The following is a 15,520-nucleotide window of genomic DNA, read 5'->3' as shown; positions in this document are numbered from 1 at the left end:
CACACCTTTGCTATAAAGGCGAGCAAACAAATAATTGTTTTTAGTTGGTTATCTTGTTAAATTCTTGTTCAAGTCCTCCTGTGCATGCCCCCGCGGATGCCATTTGGCAGCTAATCGATTTTTGGCACAACACCGGCCCACATTTCTGGGTTCAGCCCACATTTCCGGGTTGTCGGCAGTAACGCATAATAAATGCGACGTACACGGCGAAGCAACGTATTTATGGATTTTTCCACTTTATTAGACATATTTGGACTGATGCGACTTATAGGGCGTGTGACATGTACGGCAGAAAATACAGTAATATATTTACAGCCATTTTTGTGTTGCTGAACATCATTTGGCTGTGGCAGCCATCTTTAATTGGGTTAACTCCACATGTTTTATCAGTTGTACATGTGCATCTAATGATTAATTTCTGAAAGTTTCACTCAAATTGTCCAAAGGCTCATGAGACAAACTGGCATCAAACACACACACAGCCAACACAGGCCTGCGTTTGCAATTTGGCGACAAGAAATAATAAATAAATCATTTTAAGATCTGTAATTTATCCTTAAATTATTATTTTTCCATGAAAAGAAACGTTTAAACATGAAAGGGTCCAAATAAAAATGAAATGTTTTATTTTGTACAGCAACAGTTTGGCTGTTTATTTCCCAAGTGTGATTCAGTGCAAGAATTATGAAGATTTAGTATCTTACCTGTTGTAGATAGCTTTTTGAAAAACCTCAGTTTATAGAGATTACCGGTAGTTTAATTACGACTAGACTGATGAACTCAGTTAGTCCTAAAGTTATTTAATAAATGGGGATTCCTCTCATTTTTAAATGAATCCAATTTAAAGAAAACTGGAAAGTAAATATTGCTGTCAGTGGCCCAATACACAATTATTTAAATAGAATTCTGTGGTTATTTGTGAACAAAGGCAGCAGATTACTGAAGATTTCTGCACTTCCCGCAGGGATGTCATATTTCTACCAGAATAACTCTGCCTTAATCAAATCAATTCAGTTTATTTATATAGTGCCAATTCACAACAGAAGTCGTCTCAGGGCACTGCACAGAAACATTCACATAAATAAAAATCCGTTAATAACAGTATTAATTCTGGGTTACATGCTTTAAAACAGGCATCTAGAAAGCTGGAAAGAAAATGGCATTCCACTAACGTTAAATAATTTAATTTATCTTGGAGAGATAGTCTGCTAACTTATAAAAAAGCTCTCCGTAAAGCTAGAACTGCATATTACTCTTCTTTAATAGATGAGAATTAAAATAACCCCAGGTTTCTGTTCAGCACTATAGCTAAACTAATGAAAAGTCCTACATCAAATAGACAGTGATGTAATAGTGTTTGCATGAAATACAAATGTATTTTGGTGAATCTAGTTGTTTTGGATTTACTTTGGATTAGTTTTTAGTTCGCCAATACAGTCAGAAATACATGTAAACTCTCCAAACTGAGGGCGATTAAAGAGATTTCTACAACAGGTAAGGTATTAATTATTCAGGAAAGACCATCTGAACTATTTAAGTAGTAGTAGTATAGTAGTAGTATAGTAGTAGTAGCTCTACACACAGTATAGCTGTTAAAATGACTTGTAACTAAGGAAGAAAGGTTGACGATTCACTCAACGTATTTAACACCACTGGTCTGTCTTATGGCCTTTCAGGTCTCTTTAGGTTCATCTTCATTCCACTCAGCATTATATGGCCATCACTTTACGTTGTGGAAGGGTTTCCATGGCGACCACATCCCTTCTAGAACAGGGTGTTTGTACAGGACCGGAGCTGACCCTGGGCTGCAGCAACAAAGAGGAGGCCGGAGTGGGTGGGAGTCTGCGAAGGACAACAATCTGAGCGCACGGAGCATGCAGGAGCAGATCATTTAGCTTCTCGAGTGTAGCGTTCACCACGGCCACGCCGTTCACCTCCACCAATCTGCAAGGCCAATTACACACACAAACAATCGAGTCACCAAAGAGACCACTGGGAAAGAATTTCGACCACAAAGAGCTTCACAGTTTACAGTGTAGGTAAATAAATCTGAATTTATTCAAAACATTACAAACTTACAACTCGGTAAGCTTTAAGCATGCCTCGTGGATGATTTCCAGCATTAGTTTTTATTTAAGGATACATAGTGGTGGGGAAAAAAGGTAAAATAGAAACTCTTTAGTTGTTTTTTTTTGTAAGTTGTGTAAAAATTGCTGGCACAGATTTGGTGATAATTGACCTCCCACAGTGAAACTGAAAAACTCTTTTCAACTTCTGTGGTTTCATCTTTGAATAGTGATGCAGAATTTTTCCATAACAAGGTCGTCTCTAAGAGTGATGTCAGTGTGTGTGTGGGTGTGTGTGTGTGTGTGTGTGTGTGTGTGTGTGTGTGTGTGTGTGTGTGTGTGACGGGGGGTGTTGACTCGAATGAGTTTCGGAGTGCTACGTTTCTGTAACAGCTATAATTTCTTAATAGCTCTATTGTAAAACGTTCTTTTATCTTCTGTTTTTCAGTCTTTTCTGCATCAACATATGACATCACCATGTTGCTTGTTTTGGGGTTATTATCTGACGCGTTTCCATGGCTACCGAGCTTTGAAAATGAGTAGTGATGAAAGAAATATGAGAGGCATGACTAAGATACTGAACCCTGCTCCCAGCTGCTGGAGGCCCTCTGTGATCCTGCTTTCAGGAGACGTTTGAAGGAGTTCTTTTGGTACCTGTCGTCCACACAGAGGTGGGAGTCGTCCACCTCCACCACGACCAGTCCTCCTCCTTCTCTGCAGTGACATGTAAAGCCAAACTGGCCATCAGGGTTCTGGTTCTCCTGGATGACCATCAGCAAAGCGGGAGACTCCGGAGATACGAGCCGACTCAGGCTACTCGCAGCTAAAGTCTGTTTTTCAGCTTGTTCCTGAAACAGGACGAAGCAGAAATAAAGGCAACAATTATGAAGAGTTCAAATATTAAACTATAGTTCTTTTGTTCTACTGTTAACTTTTCTGAATATTAATTGGTTGCATAATGTAGTTTTTTCCAAATTAATTTTTGTTACATTCTATGTGTTTTTGTGTGTGCTGATTTAACATTCACATGATTGTTTTCTGGGTTTTTTTTCCTGTACATTTATTTGCTATCAACGTCGGCATGCTTTGGTTAATTTACTCAACGTTTTTACCAAAACATTCAGGAGACTACTTCTGGTTTTTGTAACTTCCATAATTTTCCAAATATTCAATTTTATTTACCGTACAAATATGTTCACCATAATATATTTTGAGAAATGCTACATTCCTTTAAAAATTATTATCGTTGAACTCTGCTTCAAGACTTTTCTCCAATTTTGTCTTTAATTTGGTACATTTAGCTACTTTTATCTTTTAGTTAGTGTTTTTGAACTTTCACCTTTTAGCTATCATCCTGCTACTTTTATCTTTTAACTAGACTTTTGATACTTTTATCTTTTAACTAGACTTTTTTGATACTTTTAGCTTTTAACTAGACTTTTGATACTTTTAGCTTTTAACTAGACTTTTGATACTTTTATCTTTTAACTAGACTTTTTTGATACTTTTAGCTTTTAACTAGACTTTTGAAAGTATTGTGCAAATTTTAACTTATTTAGCTTTTTTCTGCTTTTAGCTTCTAGCTAGCCCTTTTACATCTTTTTTCTCTTATCTAGCCTTTTTCTAGTTTTAGTTTTCAGCTAGCCTTTTGCCACTTTTAGCTTTAAGCTATCTTTTTCAAACTTTTAGATTTTAACTAGACTTATGCTTTTAATTTTCAGCAAAACTTGTGCTAGTGTTGTACAAATTTTTAACTTTGTTAGCTTTATTCTGTTTTTAGCTTGCAGCTGGCCTTTTTTATATATGTAGCTAACTTTTGGCTACTTCTAGGATTTGGCTAGCCTTTTCCCATGGTTTTTAAGCATTTTTTGTGCTTTTATTTTTCAGCAAGTTTTTTGCTTTCATAGGTTTTGTTGTGCTTCTTGTGGATTTAATTTTTCTGTTAGCTAACCTTTTGCTAATTCCATTTAGCTAGTGTTTTGCTACTTTTAGCTTTAAGCTATCGTTTTCATATTTTTAGCTTTTAACTTGACTTTTGATACTTTATTTTTAGCCAAACCTTTAATGTTTTTTGTGCAAAATGTAAAATATTTTTTAGCATTTTTTTCTACCTTTTTAGCTTTTTACTATCTTGTTCACATTTTTAGTTTTTAGCTGGTATTCCGTATCTTTTAGATTCAACGACTCAGTTTCAGTCTCTTCATCAAATTCCAGTAAAGCACTTGATCTTTCAGCATTCTCACAAGAAATGTAATTCTTCCCGTTAAAAATGGAACCTCCCGTCACCATTAATGCCAGAGGAAAATTAACTATAACCATTTTATTGTGATGTCGTTTGAAACATTTTGGTTCAATATTAAAAATCACAGACTCACAAATGGGAAAAGCATCATCTGTCACCTTTTGGCAGTAAAAACTAGACAGTTACTGCTTTTGAACAAGTAGTTTAGAAATTGATTCAGTTAGAAATGTCCAAAAAGACGCGTTAAGTTTATGCTGTTTAGCTGTGCTGTATCCATTTAGTCAAAGCGAGCTTAACTTCTATGAATGCTCTGTTTACTGGAAAAAGGATGTTTGGAGCTGACATCTGAGAGCCTGTGACCAACAAAGGAATGTGAGTGACAAAAGCCACCGAGAGAAGCGCAAAAAAAGAAATGGGCCAGTGTGTGTAAAACTATCTCCATCTATCCTCAGAGGAGCTCATGTCTTTTTTTTTTTAAATGTGGGTCTTTTATCATGTTGGTGGAGCCCTAACGAGATGCCATAAAAAGACCCACGCGGCTCCGGCTTTGAACGGTGGCCTCGTGTCACATTGCCACCCCGAGGCCACACTTTTTTAGGTGCCGAGTTTGTGGGAAAAGCTGCAGCACTAATGTTTATCATATGACCTAATCAGAGTTAACATGCAGGTCAGAGCTGAGGAGCAGTCTGGGAACTGATAGAGCCGCTGTTCAAATAAGGAACAGACCGCCCAGTGTTTGGTCTTGCAGGCCGCCCCGAATCACAAACAATAAGGAAATATTTCATCATCGTGCGTTCTCTGAGGACATGCTCCTGTTGTGAGAAACTGATACAGCTCCAGTCATATTAAAGCTGCGGCTGATCAGAGGAGTCACATTATCACTCAAACGTCTATCTTTTGTTGTTTTTGATCGCACGCAGCAAGTCGCTCATCTACGTCAGTCAAGAGTCCCTTGTTTTATCGGAAGCCAAACATTTGTTGAGTCATTAAACATAAAGTAACAAAACTTCAGAAAGTAGCCATTAGGCTGACAAACATCTAGTCTAACCTAAGCAGATGTAGCAAACATAAAAATAGCTATAGCTTGGTCTACAGATATTTGGAGAAAATAGTAGTTGAGACTGATCCCGAGCTTACACTCTTGAGTGCTGACTGATTATCTTTGCTTTAACAAATGTAATTAACTCTGAACAACTCATGAAGTTTGGACTCAACTCACCGCAGTCAGCTGATGTTTAAAACAAAAAATGGCTATAAATGGTTCATTTTTACAGATTCTGAGCTTAAAATCTTGCGTGTTTGTAGCCAAGCATCATCGCCAGTGCATATTTTGAGGACAACACATTGATCTTCGCATTAACTCTTGGCACTGACAGTTGGCGTCCACCCTGATTTTTAGCAAAATATCTCATGAACCATTGGACAAACTTCAGTTAAACTCAGAAAGTAATCATTATATTTGTATCAAAGTTCATGCTCAATAATCCATATATAAAAAAATCCAACAAAGTTCAGTCATGTCCTCTGGATGGTTCCTTTTTTTTTGTTGAAATGTTTCGTCCTTCATCCAAAGGACTTCGTCAGTCCGAGGAGCTACAACAAACTCAGTCCCATAAGTGGCTTACTCACATAGTGGGCCAACCAGTTTTATGGTGATAATATGGTTTAAAATATAATATATGGTTAAAACATCAAAGTTCATGCTTGATGTTTCGTCTTAAAACTTTGTTTTGATTTTTTGAACTACTTTGGCTATGGCTGCCTCAGAAAAGGGAAAGGGAGGACTCCAGAAACATTATCACCATAAAACTGGTTGGCCCACTATGTGAGTAAGCCACTTATGGGACTGAGTTTGTTGTAGCTCCTCGGACTGATGAAGTCCTTTGGATGAAGGACGAAACGTTTCAACAAAGAAAGGAACTGTCCAGAGGCCCTGACTTAACTTTGTTGCATTGTATGTGTACTTATAACTGATTAACGTTTGGAATCAACCCATTACAAAATGGCTACCACAGCTAAATGCTCTAAGCCTACACCAAAAATGGCAACAATTCAGTTTATTTTATAAACCATGAGCTAAACTCAGACGTTGTTGTAGCTGAAAGTCATCCACAACTCGCACTCCAAGCATCCGAGATCATCCAGGTCTTTACAGTATTGCTTTAGACGACGCACTCCGTCATTTCTTAACATCAGATGATCTTTGGTGAAACTCTTTCCTTAAAGGTGGCGGGTGATATGCATTCTTTCAAAGCATGCTAGGTCTTTAATTTCATGTGGCTTTTCAATAAGTAGCCGTGTCTGGTCCAGGTAAGCCGGGATTTCATCAGAACTTGTGGATGAACGAGCAGAAAATGAAAAGAAAATTTCTTCCTGGCAAGTGTCCAAAACTGAGCAGGCCAGAGGGGAGAAAAAGATGCATATTAGACTCTTGTCAAGGGGCTTCGGCTGCGTTTCCGCTGATATATCCTGTCTGGCTCTCTTGTCTAGAGAGAGAGATGCCTTAGCTTTGACCCCCGACCCTTCCAAAGCGGCAGCCATTGCTGCGAGGCATTCACACGCCGTGTGGGGGGAGAGCAGATTATGCCAGGAGGCTGGATTGGAATTCAGTGGTCAGGCTCACAAGTTATTTTGGATCGCTGTGAGCTACTTGTGGTATCATCTCTGTTAAAGCTAATCATTATATCGAGGTGGTCGACTGACTGTGATGCACACTCGGTGTTTATCTCCGAGGGACTTCCATGTGCTGTACTGGTGACTTCTAGGGAAAGTATATTCGAGTCTGTTTCATGATTCAGTGGCACAGAAATGTCTTCTCGTTCCAGCTTTCTGCACAGTTAAACCAACAATCTCCATTTAGTAAAATAACCAACATCACAATGTATATGTTGAACACTTCATGACTTTACTGCAGCTTTACAGTGGGTGAGATGTATAATATTTTCTGGTGTATAAGTTGCTCCGGAGTATAAGTCGCATTTATTATGTGTTTTATTTAATGGTCAAAACTGCTTAATTTTGCCTGGGCGGGATCCATCCATCCATCCATCATCCATCCATCCATCCATCCATCCATCCATGAGCCGCTAGCTCTCCAGCATTCCTCCGCCTGCTCCAGCTGAGTGAAACGGGCACACACGGGAGGACTCGCTGTTGCAATTCGTCGAAATTTAAAGCCTTAGTCAAAAATTGAATTATGAATATGGAAAACAAAAAAAGTATATAATTGCTTCGGTGTACAAGTCGCAGGACTGACAAATCTTTGCAAAAAACTGCAACTTATACGTTGGAAAATACAGTAGGTATCTCACTTGTCATTGCAACTCACATTAGCCAACACAACAATAGCTAAAACTCAGTCAATTTAGCAAATATTGGGCTAAAATAGTAGCTAAATAAACCTCCACGAGGCAAAGTCTGAACGTCACATCTCCCGTGAGATTGTGCATTTAATATCAAGGTTTGATGAGAACAGCTTTGCCTCTTCTTATAAGATTTTAGTTTTAAATCTGGTGGGAAAAGTGGCAAAAGGATATGCAAGGGCTTTTAATCAGAATAACAATTGGAGATCTAAGTAAACAAATGCGTTCACATGCTGTACTGTTTTCTGATTATCAGTGAGGGAAAAGCCAGTTACACATGATATTTTGATTTGGCTAAAAGCAGCTTGATAACGTGGCATCGTTCTTCTAAAACACCAAATGACTCCACCGTTCCTGTAGTGAGAAAAAAAAGTAATGTTCCATACCAAACAGGCCTCTATCAGTCTCTGGAGTTGTTTTGATATGGATATCATTTTTCTCCAGCATTTATTTTTAGAAATAAAAACATTCCCTCTCTCAGACTTTCAGCTTTCCCACATATTGGTGCAACTGTCACCCACTGCCTGAACTCCAGGCCTTTTATCGTGCGCCTTGATTTCTGCTTTGATGCAACTATTCTGCGAAAGGTGTCGAGTTTATCTGCGGTACCTTTGCACAGCTTTCCTGCAGAGCGTTTTGGAGATGAGCAGCCTGACGATTTAAGTGCACGATGGCAATTTCCTCCTTGAACACCTGGCAGTTGATGTTGATCTTTTCCAAAAGACGGACCTCCAACTGTCTTGAGTGGAAAAGATGACATCGTAGAGGTCACAAACATGTAGAGTCAAACATGGTTTATAAAATTCAAATTTATGTGAAGCGGTTTTCCATTATCGCCATCAGTTTATGGAAATTTCCCCGTGGTGGGTTGTGACGGTTGACATCAAACTGAGACATAATTAAGACACACTGTGACGTCAAAAAAACAATTGCACATCATTCCCAGTTACATATTAAGGTTATGAATCTCTGGTCTGTGGCCGGTATGTATCAGAGAGTCAGAGAGTCAGAGTCAGAGAGTCAGAGTTTCTTTATTGTCATTCGCACCTCATGTGGTACATGTGGTGGAGCGAAATTATGTACACAGGGTCCCAGTTACATCCAACAATAAAATGTATAAGAAAAACAGTAATAACATCTAAGATATGAACTAAGAAAAACATCAACTAAATATACACTAAGCACTCATAACATAAAACATTGAACATCAGCACAAACATGAACATGAGTCTGTGAGCAGATGTGCACGCATGAACACATCAACATTGAAACAGATCAGCAGCAACATGAAACAGATCAGCAGCAACATGATATGGTTTTTCACAGTGATTATTCTAGTTAGAGATTCATGAGTCTAACAGCCTCAGGGTAGAAGCTGTTCCTCAGTCTAGTGGTTCTACACTTAATGCTCCTTAACCTCCTTCCTGAGGGGAGTGGGGCAAAAAGTGTGTGTGCTGGGTGGGTGGGGTCCTTCATGATGCAGGTGGCCCTCTTCCTGCATCTGGAGGTGTAGATGTCTGTGATGGTGGGGAGACTGATTCCAACAGATTTCTGTGCAGCCTTCACCACTCTCTGCAAAGCTTTTCTTTCTGCAGCTGTGCAGCCTCCATGCCACACATTGATGCTGGAGCACAGGATGCTCTCCACTGCACACCTGTAGAAGGAGGTGAGGACTGAGCTTCCCAGACCAGCTCGCCTCAGCCGTCTGAGGAAGTAGAGTCTCTGATGAGCTTTCTTGATCAGGCTGGTGGTGTTGTTGCTCCAGCTGAGGTTGTCATTCATGTGTACACCCAAGTACTTGTAGCTGGAGACCACTTCCACCGCAGATCCTCTTATGTTCAGGGGGGTGTAGGTGTTTTTGTTCCTTCTGAAGTCCACAATCATCTCCTTTGTCTTCTTCACATTGATGTGAAGGTTATTCTCTCTGCACCAGCTCTCCAGGTGTTCCACCTCCTGCCTGTAGCTGGACTCATCATTGTTTGTGATGCATCCCACCACCGCTGTATCATCTGCAAACTTTACAATGTGACAGCCTGGATGGGTAGCTGCACAATCATATGTGAGCAGAGTAAACAGGAGGGGGCTCAACACACATCCCTGAGGAGAGCCAGTGCTGAGGGTTATGGTGGAGGAGGAGGGTTATGGTGTATTGTGTAGGGTTATGTATTATCTCGATACAACGTCAACCATTTGATTCATTAAAGATACTTGGGCAGCAAAAAACAATACCACGCAAGACGATTAAGATTCCAATTACATATCACAATACAATGCAACTCTGTATAAGTTTGAATGAACGCATTGTTTTAATGCGATACAATACAACATAGGAAATGAATGTGTCATTTAAGCCAATAGACAACTTTGCCTAATGTTGTCTTTGTTGTTCCACTGTTGTCATCACTCTTTGTTAAAATCAGGTCTCTCTTGTAAATGACTCATCTAGGCTCAATGAGTCTAACCTGTATAAATAAAGGTTGAATGAATGAAAGTCCTTGAGACTAATTGTTTACTACTTAAGAAAAGGACCATGCTCAAACAAGTCCTTGAAAAGGCTTTCCCAAATCCTGACTCACAATTATAAAATAACGTTCAGGGTAAAATGAATGATCCTGCCAGCCATCGATGTGTGAAATAATCTTTGTTACTTAGCAGCAAAATGTATTTTCTTCCTCACAAAGAGTAAAACACAAGCTAACTTGCTTCCTGGCATATTAGTTGATTCACATAGCTTTAAGCACATTTTCAGTGTTTGTTGCTGTTCCCACTGGTGCTGCTGCAGTTCTTCTCCTGACCTGTAGGTGTCACCAAAGAACAACAGAAAAGCAAAAGAGCAGGAAGTGCAGCCATAGGATACCTCGATTCATGCTCAGTAATCGAGGTAGAAAAATCCAACAAAGTTAAGTCAGGTCCTCTGGACAGTTCTATACAGCCGAGTGTCGTCAGCATAAAATGACAAATAAAATGATCATCTTGATTAAGCAAAATGAAGAACGCCATGGGCCATAACAAAAAATAACTACTTGGACCTGGAACAACTCAGGTGACGTATTGAGAAGGAAATTATTGTTAGATTAAAAGAAAGAGCTTTGTTTTAGGGTTATGATTGGTAAAAAAAAGTGCATAAGGTCTGATTACAATCATTTCAACCGAGGTCTCTGCCAAATCAAAGATGTGATTTTAGCAACTGTGGCTCCTAAACTGAAAAACATAAACTCAAGTTGTGAATCCTTTATTGTCCTAAGTGTTTAACTGTGTATTTTGAAAAACTGCAGTTGATATAAAATGTCAAATAACTTTAGCACTTTAAACAAAATATGCAGGGTTTTACATTCTCAGTGAGGACTTTTAAAGAGCAAAGTGTAAATATTTTACAGAAACATTTCACCAACTTGTTCTTGTGAGCTGTGAAGTTGTTCTTATCGTCTCTGAGGGTCTGCAGGTTGTGCCTCTTCTCGTTCAGCTGGCAGTTAACCGTCTCCAGTTTATTTCTCAGCCCAGCAGAGTCGAGCCCGTCCATGCTCACCTCGGTGTCCATGTGCTTCAACTCTGAACAAAAGGACACCAGGCCATGGTGGAGCTCCTGGATCTTCAGAATGAGAAATAATCCGATTCCATTTATTTTGTATGACAAGATAAATATTTATTTGAATGTAAAATTATTGAATACAAGTATTGACCTGAAGGACAACATTTTGTAGGGAGTCCACCTGTTGGTTCAGCTCCCTGATTCTGTCTTCTTTAGCGGGTTGGTCCTCCTTTCTGTCACTTTTCTCACAGGAGCTGCTGATTACGGGACTATTGTTTGAAGCAGAACTCTGCTGTCTTTCCTACAATGTAAAATGGGTACCACTTTACAATAAGGCTCTCCTTATAGATGGCTAATAAACAGTTTATAGATGAGTTGTTAATTCCTCTATTAACACTTTATAAATCATTAATAACTGCTTATTATGCATTAATTAAAGGTGACAGAGAGACTAAACTGACCAGTTTCTTGCCAAATAGTGAGCCAAATCTGTTCACCTATATATTTCATCTAGACTTGTTATATTAAACATTTCAGACTACCGTATTTTTCACCCCATAAGTCATGTATTTTTTTGCATAATTTGCATGTTCTGCGACTTATACGCCGAAGTGACGTATTTATGATTTTTTTTTCTCATATTTATAAACCAATTTTTTTGGCTGAGATATGACCGTTTTCATTCATTCTAACTGAAATTAATTCTGACTGAAAATGTTGTACACTACCATTTTCAGCTGCTAGATGGCCCTCGAGTAATATGGTGTGCCGCTTTATCATTTAATAGGTAAAAGTGGCGATTAATGACACAATCAGCTTGCCATAGTCTGACACCATCATCTGCTTGGAGCAACTGTCAAATCAGCGAAATGCAGCTGATTTAAACATTGAAGTGTCTTTTTTAAATAAAAGTTCAACTGAGACACACCTTTACTATAAAGTTGAGCTAACACACAATTTTTAGGTGGCTATCTTGTTAAATTTCGCAGAAATGCGCAGCGAGTCGCCCTCTGCTCGTTCATGTTTCCACGTATCGGCTTTTGAAATGCAGCAGAGTTGACCATCAAAGTGCATTTATTAAGGAAAAGTTCAACTGAGACACACCTTTGCTATAATTTCGAGCAAACAAATAATTGTTTTTAAGTGTTAATTTTGTTCAATTCTTGTTAAAGTCCTCCTGTGCACACCCCCGCGGCCGCCATTTGGCAGCCAATTGATTTTTGGCACAACACCGGCCCACATTTCTGGGTTGTCAGTGGTGACACGTAATAGATGCGACGTATAAGGCGAAGCTACATATTTATGGATTTTTCCAGTTTATTAGACATATTTGAACTGATGCAACTTATAAGGTGGTGCGACGTGTACGACAGAAAATACGGTAATTTACTACCTTGTAAGCACAATAGGCTTTTGTAAACCTTTTATTTTAGCATATAATATTGTACTTCATCACTGCGTTATAAGTATCTACAACTATAGATACTCATAATGCAGTGAAAAAGTACATATTATATCCTAAAAAAAATTGGTTTACAAATGGTTATTGTGCCTACAAGGTAGTAACTTAGTCTGAAATGTTTAATATAACAACTCTAGATGAAATATATACAGGGGAACAGATTTGGCTCACTATTTGGCAAGAAACTGGTACGTTTTGTCTCTTTCTCACCTTTAATTAATGCTTAATAAGCAGTTATTAATGATTTAAACAGTGTTTTATAGAGGAATTAATAACATATCTATATATATATAAATTATTAGTCATCTATAAGGAGATTATTGTAAAATATTACCATAAAAGGTTGTGAAAAGTTAGTGCATGTTGGTGTTTTATATTTAGTGTAACTTTTTATGAAAAATGTGTCAAAGCTACCGTTTTACACATGTAGAGCTCCAGATTTTTGTTTTCTGATGTCAGTATGGTCCCGATCTGCTGATCAGGGCAGAGCTCATCTGGTGAATCTGTAAAGTGAAAAATATATACAAACACAAGTTTATCTTTATGAAAACATAATATGACGGCGTGTGAACGTTAATTAAGGCACCTTGCTTTTCTTTTAATGTGAATGAGCTCTGATCGTCGCTCACTCCAAGCATTTTAACGCACAAATCCATTAATTTTCCCGCGGTTGTTTCCTTTGGAGTTCTGAGATGAACTATTCGTTCTGATGCTGCAAGACAACATAGCTGAGACAACGACAGGACATGCAGATAGCTGATTCTTTTTTTCAGCAGATACAGAAACGTCAGTAATACAGGCGGGACTCAGCATAGCAAAGACAAAAATGACCAGAACGTATCAAAATGTTACTTTTTGTTTACACAACTGTCTGCTGAGTCAGCATCCCCTTTGTTAACTCCTGTGTTATTTGGACAATTAACTACTTCAGCATATATTCAGCTATTTAAAGCAATCTTTATAGCAAAATGTTCAACTCGTTCAGGACATTTTGGTCGCAACATTTGGGGTTTTGCATCTTTTAGACTTTTTAAAATATTTCACTATTTACGTTTTTCTCATAAATGTAAAACAAAACTTTGTTCTCCTTGACTTCCTCCTCTACTTTTACCTTTTAGTTAGATTTTACTCATGTTTAGTTTTTAGTTACCTTTTTGCTGCTTTTAGTTATGCATAGCTAATTTTAGCCCCTAGCCTATTATTAGCCTATGGCAAAACTTTATCTCATTTTGCTAACCTTTAGCTACTTTGAGACTCTAGTTAGACTTTTGCAACTTTTAGCTAATTATTTGCTGCTTTAGTTTTTGGCTAATGTTTGGCTTCCTTTTAAGCTTTTATTGAGCCTTTAGCCTTTATAGGCTGTTAGCTACTCTTAGATATTTTAAGCTTCTACTGTGCCTTTAAATCCCAACACCTTCTAGCTAACTTTAGTTACTTTTAGCATCTAGCTAACCTTCTTTGAGCATCTAGTTGGCTTTTAGCTACTTTTAGCTAGCCTTCGGGTACTTTTAGCTATGCTCAGCTAATTTTAACTTCTAGCCACTTATTAGCCTCTGGCAAAACATCAGCTCCTTATAGACTCTTGCTAACCTTTAGCTACTTTGAGTCTCAAGCTGGACTTTTGCAACTTTTAGCTAAACTTTAGCGACTTTGAGTCTCTAGCTGGACTTTTGCAACGTTTAGCTAACCATTTGCTATTTTTGTTTTTGGCTAATGTTTAGCTTCTTTTTAAGCTTTTATTGAGCCTTTAGCCTTTTAAATGCTGTTAGCTACTCTTAGATATTTTAAGCCTTTAGTGCAGGGCCATTCAACTAAATTGCTCAGGGAGCCACAGTTGGAGCTCAGGGGCCAGACATCCAGCAGTTATTGTCATTAAGTAAGTTTATTTTATGGTTTAAAATCTAGTTTTATTTAAATATGAGCCCACTGGCGGACCGAACTGAGCTCACTCGTGGGCCTGATTTGGCCCCCGGGCCACCAGTCGAATAGCCCTGCTCTAGTGTCCCTTTAAAACCTAACACCTTCTAATTAATCTTTTCGTTACTTTTAGCATTTAGCTAACCTTATTTGAACATCTAGCTAGCCTTTAGCTACTTGTAGTTTTTTTCTTATTTTTTTTAAGCTTTTGTTCATTTGTTTCAACTTTACCAGTTTCAGCTCCGTCAGCCATTTTCAGCACTCGGCGTCTTCTCTGTGTTTTTTGCAGTATTTTCCTGTTTTTCAGTGTTTGTGTGCGAATAAATACAAACGGCTTCACGTACTCACCACTAACTGTGACCTCTATCATTTGAGAACTCCGCTGCACCACCTGGCTCTGGCTGCCGTTTCTGTGAAAAATAAAACGCCACTTTTTGTTTTGTTGTATTTATCGTTGTGGTTGTGCCCGACTGGTGCTCAGCTGTCAGGAGGACGAGACCAGAACCCATGAGGATAATTAACAACACAGCAGACGGGTTCTCATGGACGCTCCGCTGCTTGCTGCGGCATGCTGAGGCCTGGACAGGCTGGGCTGAATGTGTCAGCCTGCAGTGTTGCATCTATTCTTTGGATTAATTCTTGTAAAATAAAATGAAAACTTTACGTGAAATCAAATGGAACTCCTGTTTGTTGACTCTCCAAGAATGGACCCGCTGAGTGTTTTTGCTGCACGTTCTGTCAGAGGAACAAATCAGATTTACCTGAGCTTGAAGGAACGTCGGTTCATACTCAAGCAGCTCACGTGTGGAGAGGACTTGGACTGAGTCATTGAGGCTAAAGTTGAAGTAAACGTCTCCACACTGTTAGACTCTGCAACACAAAAGAAACATCTGTAAACAATCTGCATTTAGAGACGTCTGACGGTAAGCGAAGGGCTGAAGT

At 38.7% G+C, this 15,520-nt stretch overlaps 2 protein-coding genes across 2 annotated transcripts in view; both read right to left on the bottom strand.

Annotated features, from left to right (window-relative positions):
• Window positions 1-1,688: 1,688 nt before the first annotated feature.
• LOC119424695 lies at window positions 1,689-15,395 on the bottom strand. Its single transcript, XM_037692224.1, has 8 exons — window positions 14,927-15,395; window positions 13,248-13,373; window positions 13,076-13,164; window positions 11,351-11,500; window positions 11,063-11,259; window positions 8,280-8,409; window positions 2,721-2,914; window positions 1,689-1,944 (listed from the first exon to the last, which is right to left on the bottom strand). Exons 1-8 carry the CDS (start codon window positions 14,946-14,948, stop codon window positions 1,710-1,712), a joined length of 1,143 nt encoding a protein of 380 aa, XP_037548152.1. The 5' UTR covers window positions 14,949-15,395; the 3' UTR covers window positions 1,689-1,709.
• Window positions 15,336-15,520, bottom strand: part of LOC119424593 — a 44,237-nt gene continuing 44,052 nt past the window's right edge. The window contains exon 8 of the mRNA XM_037692116.1: window positions 15,336-15,448. Coding sequence (XP_037548044.1) covers window positions 15,336-15,448 — 113 coding nt within the window. The remainder of the gene's footprint in view (window positions 15,449-15,520) is intronic.

This window comes from Nematolebias whitei, chromosome 1 (genome assembly GCF_014905685.2).
Source record: "Nematolebias whitei isolate Nwh7 chromosome 1, NemWhi1, whole genome shotgun sequence".
In the NCBI taxonomy this organism is placed as follows: domain Eukaryota; kingdom Metazoa; phylum Chordata; class Actinopteri; order Cyprinodontiformes; family Rivulidae; genus Nematolebias; species Nematolebias whitei.
Note: the sequence above shows the minus strand (reverse complement) of the source record. Positions and strands in the feature narration are given on the sequence as shown.